We start from the raw sequence: 22,347 nt of genomic DNA on the forward strand, positions 1-22,347 counted from the left end.
ATATATATGCCCTATACCGGTATAAGAAATATTCTTCATTTATGAGCACGAGAGCTTTGGAATTGACCGATCTATTTGCCACAGCCAGACCTGTAAGGTCGTGGCCAAAAAAAGATAAATAAAATCAACAAAATTGGATTTCATTGAAATGTATTTAGTTTTTTATTATTGTGAAGAGCAGCTATATGATTAAATTACGGTTTACATTGCCGTGTGGCTAAACTATCAATTCTTAGATTAGATAACTCAATTTCAAGTAAGTGGGTGTATAAAGGAGTATAATTGTCCTGTTTATAAACGCGGCACTTTATAAAAATCTAAGTCTAAAAGCTTTACACAGGGCGCTGTTCTTGAATTTGACAGCTTTTCATGTGTAATCTCAGGTTATTTAAGTTACCAGTAATGTGATTGTCGTTCAGGAGGCGGTACAACATGTACTATTTGATAAACCGCCTATTGAGGGCCTATTGAGTATAATCTTTCAAGTCAGTAAAGGATTGAAAGTCTGTGTTAAACGAGGATGAAGAGTGTGTCGAGTTTAACTGAAAATAGCAGCTATAGCTATGGCCTTAAAAACGCGCACTGCCAGTCTTTGAGGGTTAACTGCCCAGACAATTCTATTACGCTGATAATTTAAAAAAGACGCCAAAGAAGTTATCCCCCTTAGAGTACAGTCAGAGTCAGATGTCAACATAAACGTTTGCGCGAGATTCAGAACAATATAGAAATTACATAATGCGGGAAACACTTGCCAGCTAGAAGTTCTGCAATTCAATGGTGTGTGGACCCATTGCCAAGTACTCGAATGGAGCTTTTCTGAAAAACCCTACGCAACGCGTTGCATTGTGGAGAAGCAAATCGTTAAAACAACGTTTGACAACGTCTAGCACTGCGCCCTTTCGCACCATTAGAGAAATGGTCACAGAAGACAATTTCGGGCTACTTTTAAAGTAAGACCTTTAAGCCATAACATCGAATCAGAGGTATGCAGGCTTATAAAGGCCCATTACAATACCATGCGATTAAAGAAGGAATTTTTAAATTCGCTGCTGTAGCAAAAGGTATCCAAGCGCAAAGACAGCGCCCACCGCTTTTCGCGTCCTAGAAAAAAAAGCCTGCTACATTGCGACCGATAGCACGAACATTGGCAACAAACGCATGGATCAAATATCGATGGGCGCTAGACTTTATCTGGTCGTATCCTGAAACTGATAAGCAGATTTATAGTGGTTTTGCTCTCTTTCGTATTTTTACATCGTCTTAGCTTACATTTCTACACTTGTATTCAATAAATTCATTCCATAACAGCTACAGATTGCTGAACAGCAACGAGAGTCACTTGAGCGTCTAAAATCGATTAATTAATATTGCTCTTATTCGATTTCAACCTTTAAATAACTTTAGCTTTAAGTACGGCATGTCTTTCAGCAATTGTTTAGGCAGCTGACATTCAGGTCTGGCATTATCCTATCACGGTAACGGTCATGATCCACTTATACATGTTTCCACTGAATTCCGCTAGCATATACAGCATTAAAGCATAGTCCGATAACACGACACTCAATACCTTTTTACAAAAACACATCAGCATTCACAGCATGTAATGAGAGGGGACAGTGTGATTTGGGTCTCTAATGCGCATCTTTTCAAGCAGACAATCAAACGTCTGCCCAGTCACGTTTTTTTTTTTTGTTATTACTCAGATAGCTAAAGTCCGACTAGACAATCAGTTAGCCGGTTATTTACCAAGAAGTCATCTCATACAAGTTAATCTTGGGGCTGTACATGCGTTTTGTGATTATCGTACCATCGATTTCGTTCCGGTCGCTACTTTGACCTTTTTGACGCGATTTGATCTTGACAAGGAATAATATATTTGGAGAGTGCTGCCCTCGTCGGTCCTATTGATTTTTATCAAGCAAATGCGCAGCGAAATAGAAGACGGTACCACGCAACAGCCTCCGCAAACGGCTTGCGGAGAACTTGCCTTATGAAAAGCGATTTAGTAATGAGCAGTTAGAATAAATTGAAGTTTTCTCCCATCGAATTGCTCAGTATGAAAGATCAATGAATTTATATTTTTCTGTAGAACTTCGTCTATTTCTGTCCAATTTCTTTAAAGTGCTCCGAATGGCAAAAAAAATGGAAGTTTGTTTCTTCATCGGAATGGGACATGAGATCCGCCATGAGCCCCGTAGACTTGCGTCGGACGCCTACTGCTCTAGACAATTCAACGATCTGATTTAGAAGCTTAATATACTTATTATATGCTACATTTGTAAAATAAGTATGTGAACCATATGTGCTCCATAATCCATCTAGAAAAGACCCCCCCCGTTGATGAAAATTTCCAGGTCTTGAGTTCCACTATAGCCTAGATATTCATCTTTCCTTACTAAGGTATATTCATATAAATTTTTACGTAGGTTAAACAGGATTTTGTCAGATAACTGCATTTCTGTAACTGAACATTTATTTTTCCTGATCTATCGTAATTGCTCTACTCAGTAAACTATCATATAGTATATGAAAAAGTGCAGTGTAAATAAGTCGAGGAGCTCCCGCCCCAAGTGGTCGGTGTGCAATATTTGGGCAAAGAGTTCCTTCAAGGAAACGCATTGATGACGTCCACAGTTGCTTACGATTAATCAGCGACGCCTCCAGAGTAAGCGACGTTACAAACAAAGTACACAACAAAATGGAACGTTATCTCTGTCGTTTATAAAAAAAAAAAAAAAAAAAAAAAAAGAAACCCAAGAAGTCCTTTATTTAAGTAACTGAGTGCTCTGAGCAAGGTGTGTATGGAATATATAGTTAAATTCCTTACTTAACCAACTAATGAAGTGCGATGGCCTACCAACGCTATCGATCTAGGTAAATTAGGTCCTCGACTCATATTGAATCGATTATAAAACACTCATATATCTGAACCTCAACCTAGATTATAATAATAATAATAACAACAATCAGACGGTTTTATCCACAGCCGCTGGCAGAGTCCATGTAGTACAGATCGTGCTACATCATGTCGTATAAACCGCATTAGAAACGCACCAGAATCCCTCGACGTAGTACTCTTTCGTTTTTAAACATGAAAATACGTGTCACAATGCTCTCTCGTCAGGCCAAGCCTACTTAGCAAATAGAATCAACATTTATTTTGCAATTATCAAATGAATCATCTCGTAGTAGAACCCTCAGTTAGAAATTGAAATCCTCCATTTTATTCTATGACGCTTACCTGGATCCTATTGAATCGTGCGAAAATGCTCAGTTCAATAGAATTTTCAATACAGTTTTCAGACTTCACCAGTCAACATCGCCTGCTTTGTGCTTAGTTCATATTGTGGTTGTAGGTACATTCATTCTACCGTAGAAATGCGGAAACCCACAGAAGGTTGACTTGGTCCATTTACTTTCATCACTTGAAGGTCCCTCTTTGGCTCAGACCAAAATAAGGCCGACACAAAGTTACGTAAGGTCCAGAAAACACATCAGCTAGAAGGTGCTTTCAATTTGCTAGATATTTAGCTCCTCACGGCTGGCTGCATCTTCTCATCACTTTGTAACGATGTTTTTCTATGACTCGATCACTTTCGACATTCTTTTTAACAATTTGCTTAAGTTCGTATAACAGATTGCCTAAATCGGTCGGTGTAAATATTGAATTATAGGGCTCTACTTGAAAAAACATATCAGAATAATAATAGCAACAGGAAGCTGGATACTATCCGTTCATCTTAACAAGGATTTACTTGCATCGTACATCTGATGTTCACAATTTAACTAATTAAGTTTATCCTTAAGAAACTGTGCCCTGTTGCTATCGTGGCTTTAAATATAGTGATTTAAAAAAAAAAAAAAAACAAAAAAAACGCAAATCCTTCCAGGTTTCGTTAGGGAGAGTTAGATGCAACACTTAATCTCGACTAATATACCCTTCTTTTTTTCTATTAGACTGTTAGTAAACGTAACGACTCCTCTCGAAAAGCTGGTAGACGCCGACCGATGCAGTCAGAGTAAAAATGGACGGAACTTACTAAAACGATTGGCTAAGACATCACTCGAAATTAAGAGGACTTTTCTTGACTACCGAACGACACAGGCGATCGTTACGGCGATTAAGGCCAAAGCAAAAAAGGTACACTTCTGCAACGATTTATATACTTTTCACTGGTTCTCCCTGTCTTGATAGATGTATTCAGCAATATACATTTTCAGTTTCATCATAGACTGCGAGACGCCGTAAAGCTCCTCCTACTACCGGCGTTCTCTATTTATTCTACGCATTACAATAAATTTCGTGCAACTTACATGTCTCTCCTTGAAAAGTGGGAAGGTTCGCACGTATTACAGTATAAACGTCAGCAGTAAGACCCAGCATGAAGTATAATCTTAAAGTAGTGGCTGATATTATATTTTGAAATCTTAGTTTAAGGGGTAATATCGTTAACCCATATAGCCTTTATATGTGTATTTTTTTAAACGCATCCCGTTATTCTAGGACCTGGAGGGTAGCGACCTTAGCGCTACGGAAGTGACCAGTTTGACTCTAAATCTCACCCTAATCAGAAACCTGCTCTATGTCCCGGACGCCTATCAATGCACCCAGTTCCGGGTAAATGAGGAAGCGTTCAAATCCTGGACTCACATAAAGAATAAATTGGCTTGGAATCTGTTCGTGCATGGCCTTGACGGGGTGCTTGTTATGATGATTAATAGTATTCATAAGGTAGGCTGGCACTAAGTGAACGCCATTCATTCACTCTAATAATCCGTCGTTTACGCATAATTGTATCAGGTGTATAAATGCAGTGTTGGTTGCGATGAGCAAAATGTTTCGATTTGATACTTTTACCACCTATAACACGCCACCACCAATTCATACTATTACTATATAATAAATCAACCTTTAGGACCAGTGGGCATCAATCATCGTCCACATCCTCTCGCTATTGTTCAAAGATCAGAGCGTGATCTTACTTCAGAAACAATTAAGTGAATGCCAGTTTGCATTCGACCAGAGCACGTCCACGGAAAAGGACTCTCCGAAATCGAATTGGTCGTGTGGACACCACGCCTTAAATATATCATCAGGTAGTAACTTGGGTTAGTACCTATTTAATGCACAATGAAACAACACTTTTTTCACAGCAGGATACTACTTTTTAATAGCACCATTGATTGAGGCTAAATATGGGCCTGTGTGTACGTGGGCAGGCCTCTAGGTGTTCCTGCGTCCATACATAGTAACACATGAATAAGAACTGGTTGTAAAGAATTGTTCGATATGATATGAACTTTTGTATATCTAAATGGTAGTGGGATAAGGGTCTTAGGTAATCGGCACAAGTGCAGATCATTCTCGATCTATCTGAAGTCCATACAATTACATTATGTAATATACAGTAGCGCACATGTAGATTACAATGTCCGTCTGTCATGGCAAAGGTATACTCAATTGTTTACCGAAAGCAAGCTCCACAAAAAGAAGGGCAAAGCACCTAGATAGCTGTTTGTGCCCCTATTTTTCTGTCCGTTAAATGTCTTCAAACAATAGTTCGGCAGAAATTCCTTGACCATTTTTAGCCGACCAATGACTCGGTCATGGTAACCGTTAAGTTATTTAATTATCTCGTATTTATTTTGCAGGTGGCTTCAGCTATATGTAGTCGATAACTAATATTCTGGGAATAGTAAATCATGTCATGTACTCATTAGTGTGAAACTGTGCCGCAGACACTCTATTTTTGGGAGAAATGCACATACAGACAACCTGTTCGGCCTTATTAAGAAAGATAGACGGCTTCAATGAAGTGCACTGAAAACACAAACACGAGATTGAACGATTTATAAATACATGCAGTTGTTTTTACAGTAACTCATTAACTTAACCCTTAGTATTATTATTGTGTAATTAATTACACTCCGACGTAATATCCTAATAAAATGTTAAAGACACCAACCGCACACTCACCGCTAACGGGCTTGTTATATTGTCGATTTTTAGAAGCAACGCCAGGCCAGCCTTTATTAGAGCTCCATATGACTAGGACAACTTTTCTTTGACAGTGACCAATACCTTTGGGCCTGCCCAGGCTCACTGCCTAGGCAATGCAGTTATAGGGTCAAAACGAGGCTTGTGCTAGGATGAAACTTTGTTTCGACATGAAACGATCATGTTACCCTCCTTCTTTTCTCGCATCTTATTAACTGTATGCGTAAGGATCCGTAAGGACCTGAAACAAGATTTAGGAAAAGGATACAACTTTCGTCCGTGCATTTCGAATCCCTTGTTACAGAAGCGTATGTGGTTGCGGATGACGTTCGACTGATGGCAGTCGGTAATACGAAGAGGAGCGGAGCTCAGAACTTCGGTCAGGGGCTAACTCCAGTCGAAGTGGAACAGGCCAAAAACAGTCGGGAACGAAAATCAGATAGTGCTGCGAGTAGAGAAAATGGCTCATCAACTTCATCTGAGATATTATCAGCAGGAAACCAAGATGACTCCGAATTCTTCCGAAACGATTTTAAGTAAACATAGCTCGTTTAGGTTTCAATATAAGGAAGACTAAATGATCCACTGACATTGCTTGAATATGATGCGTGACGTTCAATGCAGCTTCATAAATGATTTGGTGCCTAACAAATTAGATAACTGGAATAATGAATATAAGCGGCGCTACAAATTTATCCAACTCTTGAAATTTAAGTATGAGCGCAAAGCTTTCAATAATCTTACACTGGACACTCATACTATTGTTAGAGTCACCTTTATATGGTATCAACATTTATTTATTAGCAGTTTTTGCCAATCAAGCAATTCCTGCACGCGGTATGTCCATATGCATGTGCCATATCTACAGGCTGTGTCATAGGAAAAACAATTTGTTTTAGTTCATATCATTTCTTACAGTCACGCCAGTAATATCCGTTGTAGCAATGAGATCCGATTCTGCTCACTACACAGTGTTCCTTATTGCTACATTATGTCAGCAAAAATATCGTAACTTACATATCTATCATCTTAGAGGTTATATCGCTAAATTGCCGATCAATATCTCAGATCGTACAACTCATTAAGTCTCGATTCCAGTGGCTCAAATCGATCTTTATCCGAATCGGCCAAAGCGTCACCTAACGGTGAAAATGAATTGCTTCAAAAGCCTGAGGTCACTCAGGTCATGGCTAGTTCGTATCCTTCTTCCCGGAAAGATACGAACCATGGCACAATGGTAAAACAAAGCTCACCCAATTCATCATCTGAGAGCGCAATGTCCTACTCATCTAATGAGCAATCTTCCTCGTCTGGTTCAGACGATGGTGAGTAATTAACAGTATGCAAATTTCGTACAATATTTATTTATTTCTGCCATCAATCATTCTTACATGGCAATCGGTTACAAATATAAGGTTTCACCATTACTACACTCACTGAAATCTTCTACGATTCCTTTCCGTACCAAAATGCGTTCCCCATCTCCCAGATGCTGGCGCGCACTCGAAGGAACACATTAAACACCCACACCATAAGGCCTCATCGAAGCACAGGGCCATGCATTCTGCTAATAGGCCCTCGAATTCAGATTCGTCCATGGAACAGAATGTGCACAGTCGCTCTCTTAAACAAAGAACCCATGTGTCCCGAAAGCAGACTGGTGCCACATTCATGGCAAGTGGACAATCTCATGCGCACAAATTTCCTTGCACACCAAGCGTTTGCTTTGAAGCATCGCTCGCAGCTGTTCGAGGTGGAGGCCCAACTCGCAAACTATGGGAGCATCGCGGAGCGAGCAATTTGACGTTGCGTGATTCAGCTTCAGACGCGCCTAGCGAAGAGGAAATAACCCACATGTTGGCCCTGTTCACGGTTACGTTCCTGCACAGTGCATTCTCTCCACTCGTCCTGTCGCTCAGGGTACTTATTAGCTTAGTTTGATCAATAATAATAATAGCAGTCATAATGAGCTCTTCACTTCATAATATTAAAGTAGTAGCTTATGTCTGAATATTTTTACCTTTTTCAGATATTCGTTTGCGCCCTATTAACGAAATAATCTTCTGTGTCGTTATTTAAACTTATTTACTTCGGCATTTTCGCATAATTTTATCTATCGCCTCATCGGGTCATTATGCAGAAAATGCATGATATAGACAAAAAAAAATGTTCTCCACAGACCAGGTGAAGCCTTTATGAGGAAAGGCCCTGCCTTTTAGAAACGACATAATCTTGTTGACTAGCTTGTTTTGTTGTATATTTGTGGTAATATTGCGAGCTAGCATAGGGGGTTTGGACCTGATTAGCATATGAACGACACAATAATCGTTCTATAGTTAAATTTAAGAATGACGATTCAGGTAAATAAGGACAAACCTTCGTTAGGGTGTCTTAAGATAGGTGAAGTTTTGCTGTTTGAATCTGCGATTATGCTTGCCTTATTCTAGCAAATACGTACGTAGCAAAATAGATACAATCTAGTTAGCGCTCAGGTGAGGCTTCAGATCATCAATAGCTAAGGCAGATGATATAATAAGAACAGCTTTTACACCCAGTCCTACAGCCAAGCACAGTAAATCTTAATCGATATTGTTTGTATATCTCTGTTTAACTAACACGTGCGCGTAGCAAGTATACCTGAGCTGTAAGGACGATGCAGGTTACGTCTTCCATATGAGTTGGCTTATTGCCTACTTTATGCGGCTTGCCGCAGCTATGGAACTACAGATACAACATACTCGGGCCGTTCTCTCCGTCGATCTCATTGGTTTATTGGTGTTCGAAGCGACGAATTCGCTTCAAAGTATCAACATCGAAGAGTCAGGTGTTAAACAGTGGTCACTTCGGCGCAAGTAAGTTTCGTTCATTAACAGAAAAAGTAATTATTATATTCATTGACTTTTTGTCAAAAGTTCTTAAAACATGTGCCAGCGAGGTTTGCCGCGTAAAACGCTAGTAGCGACGTGAATCGGGCGTTTAGCTGCGATCTCAAACGCAGTAGGATATAGCGCGGAGAAGAGTAACCCCCCTAACGTAGCGACCTTTCTGGCAGCATTAAGCAGACGAACATCGTTGTTTAAATTAAGCAATTACATTATCCGACCTTTTTTGCCTCGTCAGGAATGAATACTCGCTCTGCAACATAGTAGTAATAATAAGAAGAAGAAGAAGAAGATTTAAAACGGTTTTGAAGGACTTCTTCTTCTCTAGGCTCTTCGACACGTCAAGTGACCCGTTTCTGTGGGTCCATATAGCTACTAATATACAGCCAATATATCGTTTAGTTAAAAGCGGTTGTCCCAATTTTACGTTGTACTGTAGGTGCGCTCTTTTAGGAGGATCGCCATTTTTTTCATGCAGAACAGCCTCTACTTTTGACAAATTTCGGCAATTCACTAAGTCGACCAGTCACCCAAAAATATGTTTTCCTTTCGTTTAGCCATTATTATATTAAAACGTTTACACTTTTACGTGCCCACTTACAGTTATCAATATCTGGTGAAAGCTCTTCGTGAGCTCATGATCTCCGCTGTGCATTTTTGCTATAACAACGACATTCTGCATATAGTAGGTGAGTTCCAGGTCAGGATGAATTTGGTCGTTTTGGGCCTCGAAGGTCGAGGGAAAACTGCATTTGTAATAAAGTACTGCATTACTTTATATGATAAGCTTAGAAACGTTTTATTTACCTAATTGCGCATATTGTACAGTGTATATGCTGATGACAGGATTACACAACGCGAAGTTATGCTTGGCTTTGATAATACATTTTGGGTATGAGCCCGAATGTCCAACGCTCATGGATTCAGCCAGCGTTCAACTAACGAACTATCATAAAGCTATTCGGGAGCTAAACTCGGTTTTGCTATTATTATTAGTGCTGCAGACGCTTCCGTGTCTCCCGTACTATTATATATGGGCCATATGTTGGCTAAAGAGATAAGGGCATTGAAAAAATAGAAAAAAACTAATTGAATTTTTGGCAAGTATCCAATCCATAGCGGTCGATCTAGATAGTAGCTCTAAGTTAATCGTGTCCCATTCTGCTTTCTTGCCACGTAAATAATGCGCCAAGTTTTAATGAAGGTATTTAATTTCCGGTAAATTTATTATTAATTATGATTTTTCCAGTACCCCTCACGCAGATGGAATACCTTCGCCATGCTCTTGTTTATTTTATTCGAAAACCTGTTGAGCCCCAACTAGCGATCCTCTCGGATGCTATAGTTGCCAATCACAAACTGATGCTGCTTATGGAGTGGGTGAACAGGGGTCAAGGAGCAAAGCTGGACATCCGACAACATTTTCAGCTGTAAGATTATCCCTATCTTACCACTCAGATCATCCTCGTGATGCTTTATCTAGTTTTTTTATTGTTACTTTATGTAGTTTTTCATTGTTTAGGATCATTTATAGAATAAGGGTATATCCATATGATTAACTTTGAGGCACTGGTCAAAACATTGATGTTCTTACTTATTTTAGCTCATAGACTTCGTTCGTTGTCGGAATATCGTCCAGTTAAAATGGTTGAGGATACTGACATCTATGTATGTGAGATAGAAACAAATGCAGAATAAGTTTTCGATCAGCCTGTACTATCCGAGGACACAATGTATATTTTGCAATATTTACAACTTGCGACATTTCCCACCTCATTCATTCATTCATTAATATAAATAAAAATCAAACTATATAGAAAAATCAATGCCTTTGTACGATGGGTAGCTGTTTCCTTGAATAGCGTGACGAAATTTATCAACTTATATGTCTTTGCAGATTTTCAGCTCGAGACGTAATGGATAAGTACGGTGACCTACTAACGAATTTTCGAGATAATTGGTACGTTAAATTAGATTCAGTATAGTTTATAGGCTTATTCGTTATAATAAATTACTATTGCACTGTGGTTCTATTGACACAGGATCTGAATATAAATATTCCTTATGCGGTGTTAGAGTATTTTTAATTGGGTAAACCTACGCAACATGGTGTTCTACCAGTGTACACCATATGCAGCACGTAAGTTTGTGTTGAAATTGAAGGTCTTTAAACTGTCCATCTACTCGTGTTTATATGCAGCATAATAAACGGTAGGCAAAGAAATGTGGGTGTTCCAATAGGAGAAGGAGCGCATGCCGTAATCACTAATGGGGGCAAAGTCTTACCTAATTATATTCTATTCTCTAGGTATACTTATACAGAAAAGGTACCTTGCCTGTTATACCTCTAGTAAGATCTAACAATACATTTCTGATCATCTGAATGGACATTTAAAACCAGCGCGTACGTGAACCATTGTATCCTGACGATGATGGAGCACGTGGCTGTTGATCTTGGACATTTAGAGACAATTCTCACTCCAAAGATACTGTGCTGTTTCATCGAACTCCTTAATGAGCCGCACATACAACTATCAGAGGTAAGCGGCACCGGTTGTTAAGGTGCCGTATATCTCATACGAGACCCTATCTCCTTTGTCAGCCGCCTATAAATCGAAATTTCTCCTTATCGCTTCAGTAATTGCTAACGAAATGTCCTTAATCCTAAAAATATCTAAATTTTAACATAACAACATACCTAGCCTTTAGGTAAGAAAGAACATTTTTCAGTTTTTTGTATTAACGTCATTTTAATTCTCTTTATCAATTTTAATCCGCAGAGCTACCGCGACTTTATGAACGCAATGATCAATGGATATTTAAAGCTTAGTAGGAGCTCGCGTTCAACCGGAAAGTGTTCTGGTCAATTTCGGTCATCTCGGGAGCAGAACACCGTTGGTCTTGTAACAGAGGACTCTTTGAGGAATCTAACATCTCGGCACACTGGAATTCGGGTTCCGACAGTTGTTCCCCTCGTGGCCATCGCAACAGCATCAACGTTCCTCACAGATCAACAGCTGGTGTGGTCGGTCGCTTGCAACTCAAAGGTGAGACAAGGCAAATCTACGACCATGACGTTCAATGTCGTCTGAGTAGGGTCGTGATCCGATTAGTCACATGGTTCATTATTTCCGACAAAAAGGTAACCGTTACGAGCGTGATGAAATTCTTGAGAAGCTTGTACATTTGCGGATGGGGTGCGCGGATGCGTACGTTTCTGAAGAAGCCGCAGCGGAATATTCGTGGATGTCGCAGAGCGCCGATAAACACGACCAGCCCATAGATATGGAGAACGGCAGCGCCCCAGCGGGGAGCAGCTCATTGTCAGACAGCCAGGCATAGGATAGTCTAGGCCAGAAAGAGAGTGATGTTGCACTAATACTCAGTCGACTTCGTCACGAAGGATTGGATGCGCAAATTCTATGGCTACAAAAACAACTGCTTGAAGATACACTCATGTAAAATTTAGTATTTTTTGTGGGTTTGGTTTTTACTGTGAACAAGAATATTCAAAAAAGGTATAAAAATGGGTATCAGAGATTTTTTAGCGTGTAACTTTTCTGGAGAGCAGGTCAAAGTGGACGCCTTTCGCAATTTTTGGCACTTGAAGTGCATCTGGACGCATTTATAACGCTGAACGACGGTTCTTTGAATTTCGCCCTTTTAGTGAACTATTTTATATATATATATATATATATATATATATATATATATATATATGCTACTATTTAAGCTTCAAGGTGTGCTTGCTGAGACGTTCATAATGATCGATCGATAAAGTTGTTTCATTTTAACTCTTTCTTACCAGTTTATCACTATAAACGTTTGGCAATGCCTCCTGTTTGGGAGCCCATCTCGCTATACAGCTTCCTGCTGGAACGCAACATGTCTATCATCGACATCACGGTGCGGCGGTTCAGCGTGCCGACTTCCTCGAGCTAACCACCCTTCTCAGTCTTCAAGTTTGTCCACACCCTCAGCGATAGCGAATCACCATACCCCGGGAACTATCTGTGAAACAACTCGTTGAGAACGAAAGCAAAAAATCGTCTTCCTCAACGGGTCTGTAATACCTAACCTTGCTACCCTTTCGTATTATTTCTACACACGGAATAGGTAGCAAAGTCCCAACTAATATCGATAGCCCCAGATTTCATAGAAGGTCTATTCAGTCCATTGTTGTTACGTTCTCTAACGTATTTCGAAATCGCTGCGCTTACAAGTCGACTTTCTGCATCTCTACATCGTTTCGATACGGTACTGACAGCTTTTCTGGCTGACTCTGATGGCGCGAATGTCTGCCTGATTCGTTAACGTGTGATTAACTATTATTTATACTAGATGCCTCCTAAGTGAAGTCGCAAATAAATGTTTTCTAATACGTAAAAGACGCTGAAGTTTCTTCTTCTTCTTCTTCTTCTTCGCTGCATATTTGAGTGCCTCTTCCGTTTTGATTAATGAAAATTTACTTCCGAATGGCTTATATTGTATTATTTGAAAATTTGGAGTAATTGCATTCAAGTTGCAACATACTAATAGACTTCATTTAAGAAACACCTCGCGTTTATAAACGTTGAAATGGCAACATATTCAGCCGGGTAGAATCAAACTACTTCAGAATAATTCTCAAGAGAGTAACAGATTTTCTTTTTTCACATCAATTTTTTTATGTTTGTTGAGCTAGACTTAAGCCATATGGTAGCGTCTAACGTATGCTTAAGTCAAATGTACCTGTTATTGACTTCTATTGTGATCGGCCAAAGTTGGCCGTAGACCTATTTCATATCGGTTAGGGCCATCGTTTAAGAGACCTACGTATAACCGGATGAATAAAACTATGCCACTGATAACAAGTGTGTTGGTTTTCCTGTGTTGCTTGTGTGTATATCATTGTTTTTGTCTGTACCTCTCTTCCAGTGAGGCGATCCATCACCGTGAATGATTTGGTGGGATCTTCTGTGACAATTCGTCACTCCGACTAAGCTATCGTAGGTAATTTCACAGTGTACCGAAAAAGCGAAAAATTCTTGCTTCGTCTACTGAAGACGATTACTGCATCCTTGAAATTGCGTCGACGGGAAGAATTGCCTCGAAGTCGTATACGCCATCGCCGCATCTTAGTGTATGAGGAACGCGAGACCCGATCAGCTGGTACATCTTCAAATATATAACACTAATAGTAAGCATAACAAATTTAGTAAGTAATTTAGACGACACATTGGAGCCTTTGAGGAGGCAAAACAGTCAACTCTTGAACAGAGGAGCTTCATTGTACTATGATGTTATATTAAAATCAGAACAAAATTAATATTTCACGTCTGGACAAAACACAGGAGGGGGTTTACGGTTGAGGAAAAGCTGGTTGACAATCTGCAAAATAAATATTAATCATTACACTATCTATGAGACCAGCGGCTACACAATATAGCCTTCTTACTTCTAGTTAAAATGAAGAACCACTGCTTTCTGATATCTAGACTTCGGAACGGGCTTCTCCGAAAAAAGAGAGATTCCAAACGTAATAGGTCAATATGTACTACTACTACTGCTACTACTACTACTACTACTACTACTATTGTACAATAAAAGATGAAATGTTATTTGGTTAATTGATACCGTTCAGAAAACATGCTCAGTATAACAATGATTGAATGCATGTTCACTTCAAAGGTCCAGAAGAAAGAAATGCTACTATCTTATTGTTCATTGTGTCGATCGGGTACTTTATTGATGAAGTCAGAAACGTGTTAGCAAAGCAGGTCTAGCATTGTTGAACCTACCTAGCAAGATCCGAATCAAAACATTGATTAGGATAGCTACATTCAAGTAGAGAGATGATACAAAAATGCATACGTCACGAAGCAAATATATATATATATATTAGAAGTGCTGTGTTCCGATATCATATCAGAGGACTCTGATCGTTTTGACCTTTATGTCGAGAAAAATAACTAGTTTCGAATTAGGTGTTTTACCGCACGAACAAACCTAATCTAGTATGCGATCCCACCCAAGTGGTAATATGCCCAACACTTTTAATTTTTTTGCAACGGCTATTGACCGCATGTGATGCGTAAGAGGTACGAACATTTTAATATCCGAATTTTATAAAATGGTAATAGTTAACAACTCAGCTGCTGCTCTGTGATCCAAAACACTGTTTTACTTATATCACTGCTTGTACAATTCTTCTGTTTTCAAAAAAAACGATAGTTAGTTTACGTACTAATCTCAGACGAGTACGTTGTTCATCCTACCCACATGCCTTACCTCTCGTACTGCAGCGATAACTCATCCACTGACCCCCTCCTTCAAAGTAATTCAAAACTGGCATACAAGGTCAGACCTCCTGCAATGAATCCATATGGGTTCATAAGATCCAACGGCCCCTCTTATGCGGCCGCATTCTTTCATGCGGTATTTACGGTTCGTCGAAGCTTCAAATGGGACAGTTTTGCGGGCGGACGCTTGTAGTATATCGCCGTCGCAGGTAATTAAAAAAAGTTCTCGCTTGTGATCAGGCCATTATTAGAGATCACCGTTCCTTAAGCGCTCACCTTTGAATATCTCTGGGTATGAGAGTTTTTGGACGGTTCTGCCCGGTACTAAAATTTTGAGTTTACGCTTGACTAGTGCATTCGAATAGGCTGGAAACAAGAAATAAGTTTTGCGAAAAGAAGTCAGAAAAGTTACGATGTAACTAACTTACGTAAGATTCTTACAAAGTCTCGTGGTTTTACAGCCGTATGCCTGTATAGCTATCGTAACTATTTGTTTCTCTAGTACATATAATTGTCCACAGTAAATTATAATCTATGATCATAATCATTCGCAATGGGGTACAATCCGATTTCGTTCAAACAATGCGTTACGTTGGTAAAGTAAAAAACAACTGCATATGATACGAATGACGTATGGTATAACGGGTAAGAAGCTACGATGCCTTACTTTAAATTGATATGTATACATATTACATATACATAACCTGGGCTATACTCTAAACCCAATTAGTTGTTTTAACTTCTTTGTCAGATTAGATCGGTACCAACATGCTCAAAACGCAATGGCCCATATCACCTCCAGGGTGATCGTGTAATATAATTAAATGTAATGACTTTTATAGGACATAATTTGCTTTCCAAAGTGTAGCGGAATAAACTTCAGTTTAATAAGAAAAACAAGGTAGGTACTTTGCTTCTTTATTGTTCGGAAATGGATTCGAAGGTAAAGGTTCGATGAAATGCAAAGAAGTACTTAGCTGTCCCATATAATATCACCCTTTAAAGTCGTTGATCGGAAGACGAAATCCATAACAGCCAGACGTAAAAAAACTTTTATGTGCATCTCACAAAGTCTGAAAATTTAATAGAATCTGAATGATAGATCATCTCACTTTGGGGTATATAGCCTCACCTTCTCTTGCATAGAAAGTGAGTTTCATTAAAATTAGAAAAATATATATATATAGTTCTTAAGAAATTGGGCTTGCGATATAGAGCAAAACGGCCAACCTATCAATATGGACAATACACGAGTTGTGGGATCATTACATAACCCTCTTACTGGTACAATTCATTGAAAAGCAAACCTGCCTTGGAAGAGCCTAGAAAATTTCATTTTGCATGCGCCTATTCAGGTAAATTGTCATGTAAAACTAGCGACGCTGCAACATGATTGGAGGATATAGTAATCGCAATGATAGCAAAAACATATGTAAACATGCATCTACAACCGCATAAAGACAGGGTCTTGGCAATAAGTAATAAAAAATATCATTTCGGTCGACGGCAATCTGTCCATAGACGAGAACCAATTCTAAATAGATCATCGCATCCCTGCCACTAGTAGCAGTTACTCTGAACCAATACGCAGGATGAACTTGGTTGTAGGATCGATGTGAGGTGCAATTTCCGAATGATCAGGCCTGAACTCTAGTGCCCTTTCACCTATACCCTTTTACGGCAAGCAAATGTTTAATTTCTAGTCGCAGTGGTAGGCGCTTGATGTTTGAAAATAAGCATAACTTAAATCGTACAAAACAATCGATGGACAACTTACAATGTTGTTTTATAGTATACGACATAAAGCGATACCTAAATTACTCGATTCCTGAATCAATAAAATTACGGATACGATAAAGTTCAGTTTAATTAGCAGACAATTATCAAGAATAATATTGTCGTATATAGACATGTGTTTTAACTAACGAGCGAACTATCTGTCTAAAATTTAATTGCCTATTTTTTTTTCATATTATCATAATATTTTACGCAGATATTATGTGATTGTTTGAATGTAAACTATTTACTTCGCATTTAGTAACGTTAATTATCAAGTTAGTATCTCAAAGAACTTGATTTCATCGAGCCGTTCCTGAGGTTTCTCCTGTTTATAATTTGGCGCGTAAACGAAATTCTTGCTACCAAAAATAGAGCTATGTTATGAGAACCGATTACGGGTTGTTGCTTGAAAACTACATTCGTACCATAACCACTAATACAAATTAACCTATTAGTTACCGCTACGCATTTACTCATCAACTTGATAACTTACAACGTCTTACAGTGAAAAAATTTCAACTTACCTCTGAAAGAGTGCTTTCCTTAATTGTGTTCGATTTACGGGCGGAGGCTAGCCGTTATTGGATGCGAGAAACCTTCGACATTAAGTAATCGCGATGTTTATATTCTTCATTGTTTGAATCATTTGTTATTTGCTAACGTCTAGGTGTTTATGTCTTTGAGACGCTACGAAGCCGTTGTTGGCGTTTTGTTTGCCACACAAAGTTTCACTTATATGTCGGGCTACAGACATGGCAAAAACGAACACGACCAACGAAGCTAATTACTTAAGTTAATGTATAAGTTGATATATCATACTAGATAATTTTGCGCGGCCACTGTATCTTAAATTCGTAATAATATAAATGATAAATATACCTTATTTAGTATTTTTTTGCGTACAGTTAATGCTGAAGGGTTCTTGAAGCCGATTAGAGATCCTTTGAATTTTAGTACCTCTTGCAAATTGAGTATTTCGTGTATACAGAAACGGTGTAGGTTTTGGCTATGAAATAAAGTTCTCTCATAGTGACCTCTATAGTTACCTTATGGGAATGGCACTGTTCGTTGTAGAATATGAGGAAGATTTGACAATATTGATAAACGCAAGCTGAAGATTTTTTCGGATACTTTACAAGAACGATCCGATTCTTATCGGATCGGTTAATGTTTAGACGTAAATGTCTTGAAGTACATGAAATTCTCATTTGGTTTATATCATCCCTGAAGAAAGAAATGTGGTTTTGCGGTCTGTCTCATAGACACGACCGTATCCGATTTTTAACTTACTAGTTCAATCAGTGAGACAAAACAAGCAGGGTCAAATTGCGACAGGTAAATCTAATGATTCTAAATATTCTCTCTGTCTTCTTTTTAGCAATAACCACTCATGATCTCACTAGGTATTGCAGACAAAACTAGTAATAAATATAAAATTTTTCAAATAAATCCTTGTGCGTACTAATAATCATCGATTGGGTTTACATAGCCTTCCTTTGGTAACAACAAATAGGACTATGTTAACCACCTTGAGGGTACTCTATTTGATTTTTTTCTATACGTGAGTGTGTAAATCAAATTTATTTAATGTTGACGATTTGATATTTAGAGCTAACATTAGTGGTACCCCTTTTTTATAAACAGAAATTCCAGCTTTTCAATTACGTAAACCAATCAGCTTTACCTCTTCTGTCACTAATTGTCAATTCCAGTGCCAGGATCAAATGAGTGCAATCACACGATTCATATTGTGACGAACCTTACCACACATGTCCACATACACTGAATTTTAATGGCTATCAATACATAGGGTTCGCGTACATGACTGCTTTTACACATTGTCCGACACCATGTCACTTCTTACAGTTTCCCTATCTCTAGCAGGTTAACACGGTCTGAATCTGAGTTATGTCCGATACAATCGACGCCTGGTGCAATGAATTGAAATCTGCGGGCTCGTACCAAAACGGGCGCTTAGTAAGCAATGCTAACAAGTAATGATAATTTCCGTTTCATGCCAGAAAAATTCCTAAACGGCTAGAGACGCACACGCTGTTTTTCGTCCCGCATAATATTTTGTGTCACCAGACAGGACATAAATAAGCTAATAAATATTCTAATATTATATATTATATTATTATACATATTAATATAAGCTAATAAATATAAAAAAAAATTAAAAAAATAAATATTCTAGATCTCCCGGTTATATCATCGAAGATTTTACAACCGGGAGATCTAGAATTTTGTCGATTATTCGTAAGAAAATTGGCGTTAACCCTCAGCTCGACAAATTCCTAATGGCTGAGAACAGTTACTTTTCGGGTTTCAAGTAGAAATGTGCGCTTATCGACCTCTGCAAGGCGGACGAACACGTCCTAAATCTAGGACTAGTTTAAGCGATAGACCACAAAAGGGCTTTATATCCAATTCAACATAGGTTTTCGAGCAAGACCTTCCACTAACTTAACTATGAGAAGAATTTAGAATGTATCTAACGAACAAAGTTCTAAACCTACTCTTCACAACTTCCTGCTTAGCCATTATGGTGGGCCTCCCTAACACGCTTAACGAAGTGACATGGGATTCGATAAACGAATCAACGGACATAATAGTAATTTCACCATGTACAAGGAGGGTTCTTGCCTCATACCTGTGTTATCGCTAGATAAGGTACAGTCGGGCGGATTACGAGTCACTGCCGGCGTTCCCCAGAGCGCACTCCTCAGGCCGATACTGTGGGATATGGTGCATGTGACGTTATGCATAGGCTATCCCACTAACCTCCGACTTCGTCAATTGCATATCTAGGTGAGGTAACCGTCATCATTACTATTCAGAAGAAGCTAAAGGAACTGCGCACTTCAGCTAATAGTAAACACATAGGTAAAAATGAACGCAATACTCTTTAGTGATATTAGAAAACGATGCGGCGTGTTACAGAATAGTTTTCTTAATGTATTAGCGCCGGCAGCTTCTTTTTATTTTAGAGCTGTACTATCCTACTACTATACTACAAGAGTCCCATAAGGGCATAGGTGCCTCATGCACGTTGTCGAGGATCTACCAAGCAAACGGGCACGTTGCAATGGCGGCAGATTAGGTATTCAGAAAGCCATTTCCGAGTTACTCGCAGCAACGCACATTGGGAGCCCGATCATAAAGACGGATGCTTCAGTTCAAACCAGGTATAATACCAAACCTATTGCCTCAAACCTAACAACATTTTTAAATCGACCTCATATTATATACCCGCGGCTTTCGGTATCAACCTAGTTACTTTGATTGTCGTGATCTCAAAGTGTTCATTGTTTTTGTCATAGAAATCCTTAGTTCTCAGTGGTTACATAAAAAGTCCTGAACAAATAAAGGCGGAACAACCCAAGAAGATCGTTCTGGGCCGTCTAGCACATATGCTAGTTTCTGAGTTAATTATTGGAAGCACGGAAATACTGGCTATGCATTTACGTGGCCTTATCGGCCTGTCCTGTGGTTAATCCAATGGTACGAAAGATAAACGTCGAAGGCTTTCATATAAAGATGATTCAGCGTTAGTTGCCCTAAACACCACTTCTATTACTACTACCCAAGACACTTCTAATCCTTCTCTACACCCGAAATAATCCTTGATATGGCCTGACTGACATGCGATGCTGTTAAAAGACAGGGAGTCTAAAACTCAGTTAACGACAGGATCTACGTACCGTATAAGACCGATCTAAAATGTTAGATAACAGGTGTTTATGGCTCATTGGACGCATAGGTCCCCATCACCGTAGACTACTACGAAAAGTTCGTCCAAAATCAAAGTTTTCGCTCAACTTTTCCATACAACACGCACTATCCTAATGATTTTTGTTTCGTAATAAATTTATATATGCCAAGAAATCGTCTCCATGGATAATAGCAATCGCGTATTATCGATTTCTCTATATGGGACCTAAATAAATCCTTTGATTTATGCAATCGATGCAGCTGTTCAGAGCAGCCCCAGACGGCCGAGTCTGAACATAAAACGAACTGTCTATCCAGACTCAGCTTTGAAGCAAAACTATATCGTGTCTTTTTGGGCTTTGCGGAAAACCACATTACCATTGGACTATCGATGGGACCTCAATATTAATCCACCTGTAATATTACGGTTCCATTTTAATAAGTCACTTCATTATGTACCGGGCAACATTATTGCAGATTAGTAATAAATCATTTCGGATCGTTGTGTCTTCTAGCGACGACCTTCTTCTAACGTTGCTTTTAAATGTTTCATAAAAGACTCCTTAATGCAAGGTTCATGTTATTTGGGCATTTTTATAAAGGCTTCTACCAATAGCATTCTCCCTATAAACTGACTGGAAATGCGTGCACTCAAATTTTATTCGTGTCGCGTTAATTGAAAACTTGTGTTCAAAATGTAAAAGATTGTATCATTTCGTTGGCACTATCTAGCCTAAGAAGGCTGATCCCTATTATAAACTGTCGCTTCGTGTATGGCCGACCAACAAGCACGATTCCCTCGGTCTTTTATGCTGTGATGTGCTTCCGCCCCTGCATTAGCCGGACCTTCTTTATGGGCCTGTTTCGACATATTATAACAGCAGAAGCCATTTTACTTGTCCATACTATGCACATAGATGCAGATGCGAACATATCATTTATAGGGTCGATTGAATGGGAATCTTTTCCATCACAGGTGTGTCACTCACTCACTCACTCGTCTTTTCTCTGTTTCGCTTTTGAGAACACTACGTTTCGATCATAGAGGTGCATCATATCAGGCAACCAAATGTCCTGAAATGTCGTGCGAATTTAACCTTAAAAAGGTTACTGTAATTTTTTTCATTGTACAGGACATAATGGTATTTGTTTTAACAATAACCAATGGAACACCCACGAAAATTGGAACGTCTTCCCGTGGTAGGATTTTTTTAAGTTCGGACCCAACAAAACTAAATGAGGCGATTGGACACATATTTACGTACGTATTTAAAAAGCTAATACAAAAATTTGCGCATTCTTATAGACGTTTGCTGTCGTATGAACATTAGCCAGTAGGACATTTAAGGCGACACATCTATGCAAGGCTTATATGCAAAAACGCTTATATGCTAAAGATGGCGTTCCATTTCACAAACCCTGTGAGTAGTGCAAGAAAGTAACAGTTCTTCGGTTTCTCGTGTAATACCTGGCACTCCTTCACTTCACACTTCAGTTGGCAATCCTGACGCACTAGCCGTACTCTTCAAAGGGTTACGAATTTGCTGTGATTTTATCGGACGCTCTTACGTCTTCATTATGTGTACCTGATAGACGCGGATAAGCTACACGTTTAAACGTCAGGTATGCATGCTTGTAAGAAGTTTTTGTATTTCACGTAGAATTTTTAACAGAAAGTAAACACCCTATTATG

At 39.0% G+C, this 22,347-nt stretch overlaps 1 protein-coding gene and 2 long non-coding RNA genes across 7 annotated transcripts in view; 2 read left to right on the forward strand and 1 right to left on the reverse strand.

Annotated features, from left to right (window-relative positions):
• The window catches only part of tim (timeless), a 22,834-nt gene extending 8,548 nt beyond the window's left edge, over positions 1–14,286 (forward strand). The window contains exons 2-15 of the mRNA XM_086971583.1: positions 3,958–4,141; positions 4,505–4,732; positions 4,917–5,109; positions 6,303–6,534; positions 7,085–7,323; positions 7,488–7,918; positions 8,627–8,850; positions 9,484–9,569; positions 10,130–10,310; positions 10,778–10,840; positions 11,282–11,420; positions 11,661–11,927; positions 12,689–12,942; positions 13,798–14,286. Of these exons, the coding sequence (XP_086827709.1) occupies positions 4,709–4,732; positions 4,917–5,109; positions 6,303–6,534; positions 7,085–7,323; positions 7,488–7,918; positions 8,627–8,850; positions 9,484–9,569; positions 10,130–10,310; positions 10,778–10,840; positions 11,282–11,420; positions 11,661–11,927; positions 12,689–12,910 (2,301 nt within the window). The 5' untranslated portion in view covers positions 3,958–4,141; positions 4,505–4,708 and the 3' untranslated portion in view covers positions 12,911–12,942; positions 13,798–14,286. The remainder of the gene's footprint in view (positions 1–3,957; positions 4,142–4,504; positions 4,733–4,916; positions 5,110–6,302; positions 6,535–7,084; positions 7,324–7,487; positions 7,919–8,626; positions 8,851–9,483; positions 9,570–10,129; positions 10,311–10,777; positions 10,841–11,281; positions 11,421–11,660; positions 11,928–12,688; positions 12,943–13,797) is intronic.
• On the reverse strand, positions 12,763–19,725 carry LOC147752419 (uncharacterized). 3 transcript variants are annotated; one of them, XR_015314112.1, is made up of 4 exons: positions 19,594–19,725; positions 17,465–17,536; positions 13,787–16,234; positions 12,763–12,891 (listed from the first exon to the last, which is right to left on the reverse strand). It is a non-coding gene; the product is annotated as an uncharacterized LOC147752419 (long non-coding RNA). The 3 variants fall into 3 exon arrangements; XR_015314110.1 differs by having other exon boundaries at positions 13,787–17,536; XR_015314111.1 differs by lacking the exon at positions 19,594–19,725 and having other exon boundaries at positions 17,465–18,309.
• Positions 19,726–19,835: 110 nt separating this feature from the next.
• Positions 19,836–22,347, forward strand: part of LOC111268201 (uncharacterized) — a 4,936-nt gene continuing 2,424 nt past the window's right edge. Inside the window, exons 1-3 of one of the 3 annotated variants that reach the window (XR_002685069.2) lie at positions 19,836–20,128; positions 21,788–21,915; positions 22,084–22,277. This is a non-coding gene — a long non-coding RNA (uncharacterized LOC111268201). The remainder of the gene's footprint in view (positions 20,129–21,787; positions 21,916–22,083; positions 22,278–22,347) is intronic. The other 2 variants (XR_002685068.2, XR_015314113.1) reach the window with 2 other exon arrangements.

Source organism: Varroa jacobsoni, unplaced genomic scaffold (assembly GCF_002532875.2).
Source record: "Varroa jacobsoni isolate VJ856 unplaced genomic scaffold, vjacob_1.0 scaffold_1264, whole genome shotgun sequence".
NCBI classification, from domain to species: Eukaryota; Metazoa; Arthropoda; class Arachnida; order Mesostigmata; family Varroidae; genus Varroa; species Varroa jacobsoni.